General features: G+C 42.1%; 1 protein-coding gene across 2 annotated transcripts in view; it reads left to right on the plus strand.

Annotated features, from left to right (window-relative positions):
- mctp1a (multiple C2 domains, transmembrane 1a) overlaps positions 1–17636 on the plus strand; it is a 189247-nt gene that overhangs the window by 90224 nt on the left and 81387 nt on the right. For both annotated transcript variants that reach the window (XM_070546081.1, XM_070546082.1), the window contains 4 exons: positions 12337–12479; positions 13393–13472; positions 14472–14583; positions 16077–16115. In XM_070546081.1, coding sequence (XP_070402182.1) covers positions 12337–12479; positions 13393–13472; positions 14472–14583; positions 16077–16115 — 374 coding nt within the window. The remainder of the gene's footprint in view (positions 1–12336; positions 12480–13392; positions 13473–14471; positions 14584–16076; positions 16116–17636) is intronic.

A 17636-nucleotide genomic window follows, 5' to 3' on the forward strand; every position in this document is an offset into this window, starting at 1 on the left:
CCGCTGTGTGATTCAGTAAAAAAAACAGTTCATGACAGGAAGTGTGCTAGCCTACTCTGAGTGGGTCCATCTGCAGCTGTTAGGACTGATGCAGTGTGCAGAGTCACCACTGGCCACTAGGGTGTGCCGTGATCAAACCTCGGAGGGGGGGGGGGCGGGGGGAAGGTGTATTCAGGGACATGCCTGAAGTCACGTACATGTGACTATCCCCTTCAGGGACGTGCCTGAAGTCACGTACATGTGACTATCCCTGACTGTACATACTGCTGCTTCTCATTTGTATTGCTGCTGCACAACCATCACACTGCTGTCCATCCATGCTACTGATCGACTTGTATCTGTAAGTCTTCACCTGCTTGTTAAGCTAACGTAATGGTCACATTGTCAGTATGCATGCTAAGTCGCGCTGCATTTGTTTACGTACTTTATTGCTCTTGTAACGTGATGAAGGTTCTCTAATTTGTGGCAAAGGTCACATCTACCCAGCTGCGTCAAGCTGGGTCAACCAGTCCTTTTAAATCCACAGATTAACCAGGAGCCACGATGTCTGCTCAATATCATATCCATATCTGCTGCTGTTCCATCCCAGGAGGAGGACACTTCAAGTTCAGTATGATAATAATTAAGTGATAATATTAATAAAATATATTTGAGTTTATTACTGTTTATGAAAATCATCATAAACGATCACTTGGTTCAATATAATGCTTTTTAATTACATGAAATTAATTATTATGCTTTGGGATAATTATAATTAATAATGAGTAAGATGACCATACAAGATGTGTTCAGCAAAGAAGGTCAGTTCACCTTATCCATCTAACACAGAGTCCAGATAAACGATAACTGCAACACATGTTTTTGACGCATGATCAAAACTTTCTTGCTGAGAGAGTGGGAGTGTCCTGAGAGCTTGGTAAAACTGCAACCATCACCAGCTTCAAGCAGTTCTTGAACCAACACCACGGAGGAAGGGAATGGCCGTCCCTAAACCTCCACCTGCTGTTCCAGTCACGCCGACCAGAATAGCTAAGAATAAACGCAACTGTAACCAGCTAACGAAGACTCTACCCAGAGTCATTGATTTCTGAGTTAATTTAAGATGAGAACGTCCATCCGCAAACGCTCTACAACTGTGTACCCGGCGACATCTCTGGACCAGATTATCGGACACTCGCGTCTGCCCTGCCGGACCGAGTGTCATCTTGAATGAACAGCATCCTCCTGATCTCTGGATCCACAAGAGGGTCACCTGTTTGGGTCAGGTGGAACACAGGAATGCGTTTGATGCTGTTTTCTCTAACCGAATAACTCAGTTAGGCGCAAAACATCATTTTCATCCAGAAAGCTTCTTCTCTCTGTGAAAGAAACCTTCTAACAATTCCATTCACACATTCAAACTCGTATTTTTCAATTTAGCTTCCATCCAGCCACAGGTTTGCCTTTAAAACAAGTTTAATATCAAAGCTGTTAAAAATTGTCATTAAATTGTCATCCATGAATTGTCATTTATAATTGCTGTTTCAAATCTTTAAGTTTAAAATTGTTAGTAATAAAATTCCTTCATTTTTTAAACTTGCCTCATTATTGAAACGAAACACAGAAAAGGTATAATATTTTTGGTTATTGTAAAGCAAAGATCCTAGCTTCTGATTCAAAATAACTTTTGCTATAAATTTAACTATTTAAATTAAACATTAATCTTTGGATTAAAATTAGACCAAACAGGTTGGTGTATAAACTTAGATCACATACATACATAAGTATCTGGAATATTTATGTATGATATAAGCTTCATGGATTAATATGCTTGGTCATTTTTCAGAATCTAACAACTGATAGCAAACAGTGTTGATTCTAGTGTGTAGTTTGATTCTCTACACATTGCTTAGCTTTGGCCTTCAGCCCATGCTGCTGCTTCACACTGCCGTTAGCTTCTGCTCACTCAGCTTTGTATGTCGCCGCAGGGTTCTTTCATCCTTGTCAATAAAGCCATTAGACATCGAGGAGTGTATTTCTTCATGAAGGAGCCATAGTGGTTGTCAGATGCTCTGTTCCAGCCTGCACGTTCGCCACCGACGACGTGTACGAGGCTCTTGCCATGGTGCTGCTGGCAAACCTGGCCTGGCCTATCAGAGCCAGACAGAACAAGCGCCCTAAAGCGTGGCTGCTTGACGGCAGTGGGCTGTGATCTTGAAGCCGCCAGTAGTTGTGGTGGGCTCACCAAAGTCACATGCCTGGGGGAAGTCTGTGATGGAGGCATGGCTTCCCATCATGTGGCTTGCTGCTCATGTCCTCAATGCAGCGCCCCACCTCTGTGCCCCACGGAGCTGCCATTCCCATGCTCCCCAGAGAATAATCACTGGATGAAGGCGTGGCTGCCTGACAGGTATGCATCTTCAATATTCAACACTTGCTCCCATCGGCCGCTACTATGCATGGAAGGTCCACCCATAGAAATACATGTTGACCTGGCAGAAACGCCAAAGACGTGCCACACCGCGGCGGCCATGCCTTTGCATTGGCAACAGAGGGTGCATGACGACCTACTTCAGGACGAGTCCCTGGGCGTCATCGAACGTGTCCCGTATGGCGACGGATGGATGGAAAATTACTCTGGCCGGCTCACGCTTTCTCTCCTCTGCTGAGCAGCGATACGCCGCTATTGAGGGGGAGGCCTTGGCTGTAGCATGGGGTCTGGAGCAGACCAGATACTTCACGCAGGGGTGCGACAACCTGGTCGTGGTCACCGACCATAAGCTCCTGGTGAAGATCCTTGAGGACCAGACATTGGATGAGATAACTGACTCTCACCTGTTCAGGCTTAAACAGAGCACACTCCCACGGTGCTTTGATATTGTACACTTGCCTGGCAAGAACAACTGCGCTGCCGACGCAGCCTCCAGGTATCCCTTGCCCTCTGGCTGTAATGAGGGCCGCTGCATGGGCGCATGGAATGTGACCGATAGCGAGGAGTCTGTGCATATGGCGTCCATTTGCAGCAATGCACTGGAGTCTGCTGCCATTGCGTGGCCACTCCTCACTTAGGAGACGGCCGCGGACGCATGCCTCTCCCACCTCCTGCACCTCATTAAAGATGGGGGCAGCATTAACCCAAAGGACCCGGCGCTGGCCGACCTGTCTAAGGTCTGTGAGTCAGTGTATGCTTAAGATGGGGCCCTGCTGTACTACGACCGCGTCGTTGTCCCCACGGCCCTTCATTGTACAGTACTTCAGCACCTCCACGCCACCCATCAGGGCAAGTCAGCAATGGAACGATGGGCCTGCCCCATCGTTTACTGGCCTGGTATGTCTAACGACATCCAGTTGACCAGGGAGCGATGCGCAGACTGTAACCGCAATTTTCCCTCGCAGGCAGCCACACCTCCCATGCCAGGATCACCGCCATCCATGCCATTTGAGGAGGTGTTTGCAGACTTCTTCGACTACAGGGTCACCACTACCTGGTCGTTGGCGATCGCCTCTCCGGCTGGGTGGAAGTCATGAGCTCTCCCGCGGGCACCAATCTCAGGGGCTCCATTGGGCTTATCCATCAATTAAGGGCTTTCTATGCCACGCTTGTTGTGCCCGAGGAGTTGTCAAGTGACGGGGGTCCGTAGTTTTCGGCAGGGCACACAGCGGACTTCCTCCGATGTTGCAACTGCGTAATACGCCTGACCCTGACTGCGACCTGTCGCCCGCACAAATCATCTTTGGTCGCCCCCTCAGGGACTCGCTGTCATTGGTTAATAGGCTGGAGAAGTTCTCCAACCCTCACATCCGTCTGCTCTGGCGTCAGGCATGGGCAGTGAAGGAAGAGGCCCTCCGTACTCGAATGGCCCGCACCACTGAGTCTCTGAGAGTACACGTACGAACGCTCCGCCCTCTCGTAGTCGGGGAGGCGGTGTTCCTCCAGAACCTAGTTGGCTGTAGCCCTCGAGCATGGAACAGATCTGGGGTGGTAGTAGAGTCACTAGGACACAACCAATACCGCGTCAGGGTCGATGGGTCTGGCTGCCTCACCCTGCGCAACCGGCACTTTCTCCGCGGCTTCACCCCGGCCACCCCTCGCACTCACCCAGAGAGTGCTGCGCCCCAGCGTGCGTCCAATGATGAGACACACGACTTATGTCCTGCCAACCCAGGGTCAGCGGAACCCATGCCAGAACAGTCACACACACCACCCGAGCCCCAAGGCACAGACCCTGGCACCGCCCAGCCGGTACCTTGTCACGACTTCATGTCGGCCAAGAATCAATCAATCAATCAATCAATCAATCAATCAATTTTATTTGTAGAGCAACTTCCGCAACGTTATCAGAAGCCCAAGGTGCTGAACAGCATCATAAAAACATTCCCAGTACCTGGGCATAAGAGCAAGATAAAAACATAAAATCATAAAATAACAGGCAAGCAATATTACAAATACAGAGAGGTAACAGAATGAGACTAATCAATTAAAAACAAATGGTGGACAAAATAAGATCAAGCATCCTGGTCAAAAAGAAGTATTAAAAACCATAATGTCAGGGCAATTCAATGAACCCTAGCGCTGAAAAGCAATCAAATAGAAATGAATCTTTAGATGAGACTTAAAGACTTGTCTAATGCTCAATGGCAATTCATTCCACAGAGCTAGAGCCAAAAAAGAAAATGCACGATAACCCCTCGATCGATATTTCGACCGGGGGACCACCAGACGTCCCTGCTCGGCTGAGCGAAGAGACCGACATGGAACATACTTGTGCAAAAGTGCAGTAATGTAAGAGGGCGCACTGCCCTGGAGGGTCTTATAAACAAGAGTTAAGATCTTAAAGTTAGCTCGATATTCCACCGGGAGCCAGTGCAGAGTATCCAGCACTGGAGTAATGTGATCTCGGCATCTAGTACCTGTCAAGAACCTAGCCACTGAATTCTGTACAAAATGGAGCCGTGCAGCGTCCCCTCCAGACAGAGCCAACGGGGACGCTGCCCCAGCGGCGCGGACCCCGGAACAGTGCCCGTCACCTCCCTCCTCCCAGCCAGCAGGCTCCGGTCGGGTAAGGCGGCCACCCAAGCGTTATGTACCTGAAACTGGCCTGTGGGTTAGGTCTTAAGTCCACTGCGCCTGTGTGTCACACGGCTTCTTGGACTGGGGCGGATGCAGAGGTCACCACTGGCCACTAGGGTGTGCTGTGATCAAACCTCGAGGGAAAAAGGTATATTCAGGGACGTGCCTGAAGTCACGTACATGTGACTGTCCCCTTCAGGGACGTGTCTGAAGTCACGTACATGTGACTATCCCTGGCTGTACATACTGCTGCTTCTCATTTGTATTGCTGCTGCTCAACCATCACACTGCTGTCCATCCATGCTACTGGTCGACTTGTATCTGTAAGTCTTCACCTGCTTGTTAAGCTAATGTAATGGTCACATTGTCAGTATGCATGCTAAGTCGCGCTGCATTTGTTTACGAACTTCATCGCATTGCTTAGCTTTGGCCTTCAGCCCAAGCTGCTGCTTTATGCTGCCGTTAGCTTCTGCTTACTCAGCTTTGTATGTCGCCGCAGGGCTCCTTCATCCTTGTTAATAAAGCCATTAGACATCAAGGAGTGTATTTCTTCACAGTGTATCAGAAGATGGCGCACCATGCAAAGTGGAAAAGTTTTTATAAATAAAAAAAATAAATAAACATTTAGTATGACATAACGCAGCACTAATTACAGTTTGACATGAATTATTTAAGACTATCTAATGCAGGTGGTTTCTCATTTATATTCACTCAGCTTTGATACTGATGATGATACTGATGATGATGATGATGATGATGATGATGATCGTTCATGTGCTCACTGTTAAACCATCTTCTTTCTCTAATAAAACAAGATATCTTCCCTCCAGACCCTGATTATTTCAAGAGGATTGCATGACATCATCAAATATAATTACATGCTCATATATTATCAATAAATAATTCAAACTCATTTTTCTGACCTGCACTGACACCAAAGGTTATTGATTATGAATATTAAATGAGTACCTCAGAGTGATGATGAAAAGGAGGAAGTAGAACATCTAATTGTTTTACGCATTGGTGTGGAATAAGGAATGTTGTCACCTGCAGTCACTAACTAGCCTAGAGAACTAGAAATAACCAGTGCTTTGCCAGGCCAGTCACTAACATCTGTCTTGTGTCATATCTGTGGATATTTGTGTATGATAAAATGCTTAGCATATATCTTTACAGGTCATTTAAATTAATTGTTTTATCTCTTAATTTTATTATTGTTTTGATTTTAAAATCCCATCATTTAAAGATAAAAAAATAGATTTATGTAAAATGCAGATATTTAAGGAAGGGAAGACATCTGCTTTTATTTAAAACTGCTTGATGGTATTTATCTTGTCCTAATTTTAGATTCTTTGGATGGATCTAGGATTCAGGCTGCAGGTGGAATTGTTGCCTTACAGTAAAAAGATTGCAGGTTCAAAACTCAGTTGTGCTGAGTTCTTCTCCTCATGCATGTGTTGGTTTCCACTGAGCACTCTAGTTTCCTCCCATAGGCCAATAATATGCACATTGGGTTAATTAACTGCATTGCTACATCTAGAATGGCTTAGGTTAAATGTTTCATGAATAAATAAACAGATGAACATTCCTACATTTAAATAATAGCATCAGCTTAATTCTGTAAAAATTATGAAGTTGATATGATCACCTTTCTTTTTAGTGTTAGTATTCACAAACTCTGTAAACAATCCCTTGACATTGTTTTTCTTGGGCTAAAAAGTATGGACAATGTAACTCCTAAAATAGGAAAATCCTCTCCAGACAGTCTCTAGTGTGCATAAGAAATACTTTTCTTTCTAGTGGTTCTTTAGGGCTACTGTAGTTTTTCATGCACACCACATAGTATGTCGCAGGCACCAGAACATTTCTAATGTGCTCAAAAAGTTGATTTAATTGGTTTCATCTAAGTTTGTTTAGGTTCTCTACTTTTGAAATGACACTGATCTTATTTGTAAGTGCCTCCTCTGTTACTTTCTCGAGTGTCTGATCAGAACTAATCACTTCCAGACTTCCCAGGCTCATTTAGTAGGTTCATTTTACCATTTCAATCACAACAACTGCATTTAGCAGCTTGATTACTGAACGCAGGTGTCTGGAGCAGCACTGAGCTTTCTGGCGAATAGACCATAGATTGTATGGCCATTGTCCATTAGGTGTTCAGCACAGATAAATGTGTGGTTCTTCTCAGGTGATGTCAGAAAGACAAAGAGCCACTCATGAAAAACAAGTCTGCCGTGGGCTTTTAGATCAGTATCCGTACCACCACACCCATTACAAAGTTACCTGCTGTGCACGCTGCTGTGCAGTCTCATAAATAGATTTATTTTTGTTCAAGGGTCCTCTTATGCACTACTGTGCATCAGGATCTAAGGAGGCTTTTCTTACTCCTGGGTAGTTTTTAGGAAGAGCAGGACAGAGAATACTTATTATAAAAGACATTTCTTGTTGGATAATCTCAGGATTTTTGAAAGATAAGCTCCCTGAAAGGTGCCATTTACTCTGTCTGGGTGGCCATAACCTGAAAACTAACCTGTGTTTGACACATGAAACTGAAGCCTGTCTGCTCTGTCTGGCTGTTGAAATCTTGAGCAATTGCAGGCACACTCAAAGAGGAGCTCTGGGTTTTTGGCAGGGTTTCAGCTTGAAAAGAGGAATTTTCTTAATTACTTTTTTTTTGTTTAGGAAAACATAGTAAAATGGTACATGACAAAAGTCAGGGCAAGAACAAGGCCTTCAGGCAATAAATAAATAAATAAATAACAGTCCAGAAACAACCTATATTATCTAGTTTCCTGTACTTGTGCTATACCTGTCCATGACGTCCAAAAAATTCCTTCACCTGAGGAACAAATGTTTAGTGTCATATTGACGTCCAAGTGGGGTAATAGATAGATGTCCAAATAGTGGACCTAATTTGCACATCCCATAGAAGTCCAGAACTGGCCTTGGACCAACAGACCAAATATAGACAAGATCTGCATGTTCATGTGACGTTGATAGTTTGGTGGGATTACGTAGGAAAGATGTCCACAGTGAACTCATTTCCATATATGTAGGCCCCGGCGACATCATTACACAACGTCCAGAAGACATCAAAGAAAAGGTGTCATCTGGCATCCCAGTCTGCACCTTTAAGAATCTGGATGTCTACCAATGACCTGGAAAAGATGTCATTGCCACATGTTTTTGCGCAGTGGGCAATTATATTTCTATATAATTTCCTGCACCTATGCTAGATGTGCCCATGACGTGAAGAACTTGACCCAATATCCAAGTTCTTCACGTCCTATTCATTCATTCATTCATTCATTCATTCATTCATTCATTCATTGGTGAACAAAAATCAAAAGAAAATCTTAAGAACACACAAATCAGGTGAGAAGGCCAGATGAGATAGGATCTATAATAAAAGTCCTCATTACTGTGCATTAAAATCTTTCCTGAATAAAAAGTTTAAAGTTAGCTTTCAAAAAGGCCAGGGTCAGAGATGGAGCGTAAGTCTGGAGGGAGCTGATTCCACAGTCGGGGTGCTGCTACACAGAAAGCCTGTTTGCCCCAGTGTTTATATCTTGTTTTTGGAAGGTTTAAAAGAAACTGGGTTGAAGGCCGTAGGGATCTTCTGCTGGTAGTCTAAGACGTAGAATGGGGCCAAACTATTAAGAGCATTAAAAACAAACTATAAGAGCTTAACATCTATTTGAAAATGAACAGGCAACCAATGGAGGGCAGACAAGAGTGGAGTAATGAACTCAGTCTTCTTTTCATTCATGAACAAAAAGTTCTGATTTAAGCACAGTTTCACTGCAGAAAGGCCGTCAGTGAGCAGATGTTGAGCATTGCTTTTGCCGGGTTTTAAAAACATGCAAATCTGCAGGTCATCAGCGTAAAAGTGGAAGGACAGGTGTTACCGAGCTAAAATGGCACCTAGTGGTAGCAAATAAAGCAAAAAATGCAGGCTACAGAGAATGGAACCCTGTGGGACTCCACAAAACAGAAGAGCTGTGGACATTCAGGTGGCATCGTAGATAGTCTTCCAATGATCAAACTTAGTTTGCATGTCCTATAGAAGTCCAGAACTGGTCTTGGACCAACGAGCGCAATATAGACATGATCTACTTATCCATGCAACACTGTTTGGTTGGTTAATTTTTCCATGTCACTTACTTTTTTTATTTTTATTTTTTACTATTTTGATCCACTATAACCAATCAAATTGTTGTATTTGAAAAGGGTGACAGCCAGGTACCTCCCAAATCAGATGTTTGGGACTCTTGGGTCATGTCCAGAGGCAGACTGGCAATCTCTGAGTTCTGGAGAAACCCAGAATGGTCGGTGTGCTCTAAGGCCGGTGGATGTGCTTTGTGCATTGTCGGTGCCCCCTTCCTTAGAGATGCTTTTCTTCCTGACAGCAACACCCCCTCACCCCTCCACGCTAATGCACACGGCCAGAAAGAGAGAGATATTCCAGATCTGGATTGTTGTTTCAGTCCACCATAGTCATGGCTTAGGTACCTCTTCCCCTCAAAAAACGTATTTCCCACGACTTCAGATCGACACCTACCACACCTGCAATCCCCTGCAGGTGTATCACCAGGAGACACGTGTACTTGTTACATTCGAAGCTTCCATTTCATGGTCTTGTGCCCTCATGCCCGAGGTGCAGTAGTCCATTATTCTGGTTTCAGGTATTTACGTCAGCGATTACTTATTTCTGAGCCTATTGATTTTACAGTGTCTGTGTCTCATTGACCCATCCACCAAGCTGTCTTAATTTGGTAGAAACTGTACATCACTTGTCTCTGAAAGGCGCTTCCAAAATGTGTGACATCTTTTAAAAATATATATGACTTGTCACGCACAGAGGTGGTTGATTTCCTAGAAGGCACTTCCACCATCACTTCTCTGCACTGTAATCCACATTCCCTTATTTTCAGCCATCACCCTCCTACACCCTCAGCTTTTCCACTTCATACTTTTCAGCCTGTCTGCATTATGGCCCCATAAAGCTGTACCTCTGTGGGATGCAGAGACTCTGAGTCAGTGATGTGTGCCTGGGGGAATATTGACCCACTGAAGCTCAGAAAGACAGCCAGAGACTTCCTGTTTCTTTGAAGGATGGCTGATTCTGTCAAAAATTCAGTTTGAAAATTTCCCTTTTAGATTTAAGATGTCCAATCTATACAATAAAGAGACAATATGTCATTTTTACCATTAATATCTGAATAAATCCATCCAAATGTTGCTGAAAATGAATTAAATTATGCCCCCAGGTGTTGGTAAAAATTGGCGGCTGCGTAACATATAACCATTACAATTGGTCTCAAATACATGAGAGCAGGTCTAAGTTTCTGGGTAACGCCATATTAGACACCGTCTTTCCTACTATGGAAGCCCGTGAGGACAAAATGCATTTACTGTAACATATGGTGACAAAAATGTCACCATTCATAAATGTTGTTGTTTTACACATTTACCTCTTCACTCGTTGTCAGTGATGAAAGGGAGTCTGATGTGCTCGTCATTTTGCTGGAAGCTGCACTCCCAGGGTATTTGACCCTAATGGCTATCCGTTGGTAAGGTTTTACTCAAACAAAAAATACAGCTTGCTCGCATTGATTTAGGTATGTCCTGCACCGTATCGCCAGGGAAGATTACACTAATTCATCTACTGCATAGTTAGTGTCTCTTGTCAACCCCAATAGAAATACCTTGCCTTACATGTGATTGTTTGACTTCAGCAGCACATGAGTAGGAAGGTTTTGATGTTAGAGTTAGGATGTCTTTTCCCCGCAGGAAGCAGATATTTCAGCATGTTTTAACTAAAGGAATGTTGTTTAAACATGCGTGCAATACTAATAAATCAATATTTAGTGTGTCAAGCATTTAAATCCTGGGTAAAACTTTTGATATTTCTCCAACTTTTTTGACTCAAAAGCAGTATAGTACATAATTCCTATAAAGGTCTTTGACAATCAGCATGTTTTTTTGGCTTTACTGTTATTTTACTGTCTCTAATGAGAACCAATAAAGTCATTTTGTGGGAGTCATTCTCTATTGTTTTACGCCTAATGAGACATTAGCATTTCAGGAGAAGAGTGCAAACACTCGGGCTATCCTCTGTTGTTGCAGCCAAGCTGAGCAAAGTCGGTACAGATAATAAATTTTATCTTTTCAAAATTTTAGCAGTAAAACGAATAAATCACAGGAACCTGTATGCACTTAGAGTATGGGAATCCCATCTGTTTTAATTGGATTTCTTTGAAAAGAATGGTTTGTTATCTGCTCACTTTAGTAACAGTGGAAATCAACACCTCAGTGATTTAAAGGATTCTTTGTAAAAAAAAAATAAATAAATAAATTTAAAAAAATCACATAAATCCACTGCTTCCACTGGAAGGTTGTGCTTATTATACTTCCAACTTTGATTTTATTTGATAAATTATCACAAATTCTGCAGTTTGTGGGGTAAACTCCACTAAACTGTCCTGCACAAACAGCTCTGAACGCAAACAGTCTGTTACAAACACTCACTGCTTTTTTAACCTGGCACTTTCATTTAGCTATCAAAAGCATCTAAGCCAGATTATCTACTTTACAAGATGTCTGTCCCTCGGTTCAATAAACCAACTCGCCCGATCCTCCATGAATATAGATTTTCTTTCAATTGTTGTTTTTATGTATGGTGATGGATAACAGACCAGATAGAACATAGAACATGCAAAAAAAATTCCGAACATTGATCCAATACCTCCATCTAGTGGTCAAATAGTCTGATTGGGTAGTCTGACATGAAAAAACTGCAGCTCTATTAAACTCCTCAGCATTTAAAAGCATGCATACATTTATTTTGTTTAAAAAAGCATCTGGTTTAGTCCAAAAAGCTGTTTAAAACCTTTTTAATCAGAAATAGTTAGTCAGCTAAATGTTCCTGTTTTGAAGTAAAGTGTTAAAGTCAAATACCCGTCAGTCATCATCACACACTGGTGAAATGACATCTCTGCATTCGACCCATCGCCGTGGGGAGTGGTGAGCTGCAGCTGTGGCTGCACTCGGGACCTATATGGTGATTTAAACCCCTCAATCCAACTCTGAGCGTCAAGCAGAGAGGCATTGGGTCCCATTTTTAAAGTCTTTGGTATGACCCGACTGGGATTTGAATCCTGATATCCCAGTTCCGGGATGGACACTAGACCACTGAGAAGGTTATCATAAGTAGCGTGTAACCTTGTTGAGCTGGTATTTTTAGTTTTCTAACAGAATTGTCTGAATTCATCCCCTCTCCCCAGGGACCAGTGACCCATATGTGAAGTTTAAGATAGCAGGAAAGGAGGTGTTCAGAAGCAAAACCATCCACAAAAATCTGAATCCGGTTTGGGACGAGAGAGTAACCCTCCTGGTGGAAACTCTGAGGGACCCTCTTTATGTCAAGGTAGGGTGTGTGTGTGTTTTCATTATTTTGGCTAGGTTACAACCCCTTTGCACGGCTTCAAACAGTCATAGAATTTAATTTAATTTAATTAATAACATTTACAAAAATTTGCCAACAGATGGAAAAAATGCGCCAAAACAAAACAACCCTCCAAACAGTATTTAGCAAATTTTTGTAATAACCTGTTTCAGCACTGAGTCAGGCCTTTGGAAACTTCTGTTTTTATATTATCTGGTGAAAGTGTTCCCTTCTGGTGACTCTCTGGGTGTCTCATGAAGAATAAGTGCTGATGAAAAGGCTAAAGAATTTAGTTCATTAGACAAACCCTTTGGAATTTCCTTCTCCTGGCCTCTTAAATAGACATTTAAGGCATTTTAGGGCAATGGTGGTGAAGGAGTTAAGTATCCGCCCCGGTAAGTTGCAAGTTTGAGTCTGACGCTGTTGTTGTGTCCTTGGGCAAGACACTTAATCCACATTGCCTGCAGGTGGTGGTCGGACGCGGAGGGGCCGATGGTGCTTGTGTACGGCAGCCTTGCCTCTGCCAATGCGCCCCAGGGCAGCTGTATCCACATTGTAGCTCATTACCATCAGTGTTTGAATGTGTGTGAATGGATGAATGATGATTTTGTGTTGTAAAGCACCTTGGGGGGTTCTAGGCCTCTGGTAGGTGCTATATCAGATGCAGGCCATTCAATTTTTAATCAAGCATAATCACCATTCAACTGTCTGAAATTATATTTGATCAAAACTTAATTCATTTTAGAAATCAGTAATCCTCCTTTGATCTTGTTCTCTAATTTTGTGCCCATGGAGAAATCTCTGTGGAGTAAAACCACTAATATACTCTAATAACACTGGTTATGTTCTCATGATGGATTTTCCTCAACAGTCATTGTTTGTTGTGTCTCTGTAGGTGTTTGACTACGACTTTGGGTTTCAGGATGACTTCATGGGCTCAGCGTACCTCCATCTGGAGTCTCTGGAGCACCAGAGGTCTTTGGCTTTATTCTTCTGTTTTACAGCTGTCTCTTCATCTAAGCAGATCTCAAGTAACATATTTACACATGCATTCTGCCAATCATTGGAATTGTAACAGAGAACTGCCAAGGAAGAGAATAAAAAGATAAATTACTTCTTAATAAGAATGGTCGGTTGTCTCTCTCTAGTGGTAGAGTCTGGTAAATCTCATCATGACATCAAATGGTCCAGGAGACTCAAATGATACAAAAAAAAAAACCAACACTTGAATTATTGTGGAAGCTGAGAGATTCCAAAGTTAGAAGATCATTGTTGCAACCTCAAAGCAGATTTAATTTATTATTTTAAAAAGTCCGCTCCAGATCGTTGATTCTAAGTGGCCCAACTTGGTTCAGTGTCCTGAACTAAATCACCTTTAGAAAGCTTCATAAAGATATTATGCAGAGATTGATAGATAGAGAGGTCACAGGTGTTAAGACGTGGAAGCTCCTAACCATGCATGGAGGAATCCATCCCAAATCCAGCACACTGAGACTGTACGCTAGCCGTAAGGAAGGAGGCTGAGGACCAGTGAGTGGGAGAGCCACTGTCCAGGATGAAGCATCCAAGATCCATAAGTACATCAAGGATAAGGCCCCAGCAGTGGATGTCTCAGACAATGGTGAAATACCATCTTGGGAGGACAAACCCCTAAATGGGATGTACCACCGACAGATAGCTGAAGTAGCTGAAATCCCACCAATGACTAGAAAGAGCTGGTCTGAAGGACAGCACAGAGGCACTCATCGTGGCTTCACAGGAACACCAGAGCAACAGAGGCCAAGATCTACCACACCAGGGTGTAGCTATGCCTAGGATATCATGATCTGGAGATAAATATCTGTGAATTTTACTTTGCTAAATGTTTTGTTAATCTTCAGCAGATTTATAAAATACAAACAGCAATACTAACTTGGATGTTAAGTACTGTATGTAGTACAGATTGCATTTATAGTAGAATGTGTCTCTCTGTAGGACTCTGGATGTGACCCTGGACCTGAAGGACCCACAGTACCCTGAACAGAACCTGGGCAGCCTGGAGCTGTCTGTCACCCTGTCACCAAAGGAAGGGGACACAAAGGATGCTGTAAGAAATTCATGTCACATGCAAAATGTTCCTTATGTCTTCGTGTGCAGCAGATATGCTCTGGATCGCTCCTCCAAATCCCACTGTTCTGGTGTTAATCACCGCACATGAACCAATTAAAACAGAGTATTTAATAAAAATAATTTAAAGTTGTTTTGTATTATTAATAAAATCTTCATCTTCATGCAACAGAATAACGTATACACAGTCTTGGCTTCATTCAATCTCAGTTACTGGAAACGAGAGTCAGCAAAACAAACACATAAACACAAATATAATTATTATGTTGCACAGAACAGCTCTGTGTTCAAAGAGCAGCAGAACTTCATTCCTAATTATGTTGCCTTGTGCCTTTGTGGATGTCCTCCATGTTTGAAAGTTGCATTTATTTCTGTTCAATTATTTGTTTGGCTAATTGGACCCCTGCTCGTTTTTCTCAGAACAAGGCAGAGCCATGAGGGACATATTTTATTCCTTTTGATCTGACGTCTTAATTCCGTTGCTTTTTCAGCGCGGTAGTTCAGAAAGTCCACATTTGACAGAACAAATCAACTCTATTTAGGTTAAGCAGCCATTTGGATTCCTCCAATTGGGAGGAGAGTGAGTAGGTTGTTGTTTTCTCTGCTGCCATCTAGTGGTTCAGTGGAGAAATATAAAGAATCATCAGTTTCAAATCCACTCATTTGTTGATTTTTATATGACTTTTCTCAAAATTTCCTATGTGTATTTGTAATTATGCATATAACGGCAGTGTACAAATCCTTTAGCCACACATATTTTTATTAGTACTGTTATTAAAGTTTTGTTTATACTTGCTTTTTATTGAAGTTCAGTCAGGTTTTTGTGCTTGCCCTTTTCCTAGACAAGTGTTAGTTTGTTAAATCATTTAGCTTCGACTTCCAAACCTACAGGGTGCACTACACTGAATCTTAAACCTATTTTCTGTGTATTTTACCAAAACAATGACCAAAGTACTAATCAGAAATGGTTTCTTCGAAAACGTTGGTTTTAGCAGATGTCTCAAAACATCTGGAAAACTTTCAGTTTGAAAAGAAAGAAATGTTTAACCAAAACAAGCTATGTGACTTTGAAATATATATTTAATTTCATTTTAGACCCTAAACCATCTAAAACTATATAAGGTAAAACAGAAGCAAAATACCCAAACATCATGTGTTTTGGAGCGAAACACGTACATTACAAATAATGTCCAGTGTAAGAAAAGCACAGATTTGATTGGCTGTGCACCAAATGTCTATGTGTGTGTGTGTGAGATTTTGCATGTCTTTTTATAACTACACCATATGACTGCTTACTTAACTAGCATGAAGCCCAACTTTCCTTTTCTAACACCCCACCACCACCAGCAGCACCAAGCCGGAGCTTGTATTTTACGTGAGCATCAAACGCCACATGCCCTTTGACCCTCTGGCCCTTCAGCTGGTGGAGGAGACAGTGGGAGGCGCTCTGTAACCGCTTTGTCTCATTTACAGACCATGCTTTTGGGGAGAAACTGGAAACGATCCAGTAAGGTAAACTAAAACAGCATGTAACTCACCAACCCTCCCACTCTGCACCTCACCTTCTGTTCCTCTCTGATGTCCTGGTTCATGGATGGAGTCCCCCTCCACCCTCCTTCACCTCCTGTTGTCTTTTTTTTCTTTAGTCCTTATTGTCACCATCTTATTTTCCACAAGCTGCTGCTTGCACAAGCAGAGGGCATGCACATTTTAGTTTGATTTATCTGTTTTTATTATTTTGCAGTGCAAGGAAGCCTTCAGGTAAACTTTAGGGTCAGGAGCACACATCAAGGGTGGACAGAGGTTATTACATTTGCTGTTATCAGCAGAAATATTATTATTAATTTTTTACAATCTTTTAAAAACATGGTGTTTTATTGCATTTTTTTGTCTAAGTGTGCTGTACAAAAACATGAAGACAAACTAACCTGGCCACAAAAGTTATTATTCCTCCTTTCATCTGTGCTTTGATTTGCAAGTAATGTGAATAATGTATTTAAAAACTGAGATTTTTACCTGTTGATGTTACCTTAAAGCAAAAATAGCTGAGAATCATTAATTACTAGTTGATGACAGATTCTTGTATCCATTTGTATTCCTTTGGTTTTTAACATAAGCCTGATTTCTCAGTTGAAAATTACTTTTTAATGTAATTTTAGTGATTTCTTTTTCACGTCCTTTTAAATTGAAGCATGTTGATTGAGCTTCTCCTTCCCATGTGCTGATGCATGAAGTCTTGAGCTGTTTTATTTTATTGCAATGTGCCAAAATTATCATCAAGGACAGTTTTGAGCTGAAAACTGTGACGCCATGTTTGCGGTGTCTTGTGTCGAATAGGGTTATATCCTGGCCTACACATACGAGGAGACGTATTTTTCTGTAACTGTGAAGACTCTTTTTTAATCCATCAGCAGGCCGTTCATGCGTAATGGTTCCTCAAAGCTGATGAAGGCATCAAACTGGGCTGCTCTACCTGTGACAGGGAAATTAAATCTAAGTAGTTGCCATGTCATCCTAAGAAGACAAAATCAGTTGGACTAAATACTTGATTTTTACTTTTTTCAAATGACAAAACAAAAAGCTATTTTAGGTATTAAATCATATGTGTGTATTTTTAAGCTTTTTACCTTCTAAACATAATTTTTCATGTCGTCTTTGCGGCTGTGCAGATATAATGTACATATATTCTCAGTACAAATTCAGTATTTCTCCATAACAAAATATATGTAGCAATGAAAACATGGAAATATGGATTGTACTTTGGTAGGACACGGCACTGACCTCTCATCATTTGCATGTTAAGTGAACAGGAAAAAAGAAAGATGTGGGAGTTACTGTACGGGAAACTGTTGCAGGGAAGCTGTTCGTATTGTTTAATGTCTGGAGAATGGAAATTAAGAGGCTGCATCTCCAGATCAAAGGCCTGCACTTGCAAGGCAGGGTTTGTTCAGAGTTTAATGAAATTCACCCACAAAACAAAAGCTATGCTAATACACTCCTGCCTAACAAGGATGGAGGAGAGAGTAGGGTAGA

The sequence above is a fragment of the Nothobranchius furzeri genome, chromosome 17 (assembly GCF_043380555.1).
Source record: "Nothobranchius furzeri strain GRZ-AD chromosome 17, NfurGRZ-RIMD1, whole genome shotgun sequence".
NCBI classification, from domain to species: Eukaryota; Metazoa; Chordata; class Actinopteri; order Cyprinodontiformes; family Nothobranchiidae; genus Nothobranchius; species Nothobranchius furzeri.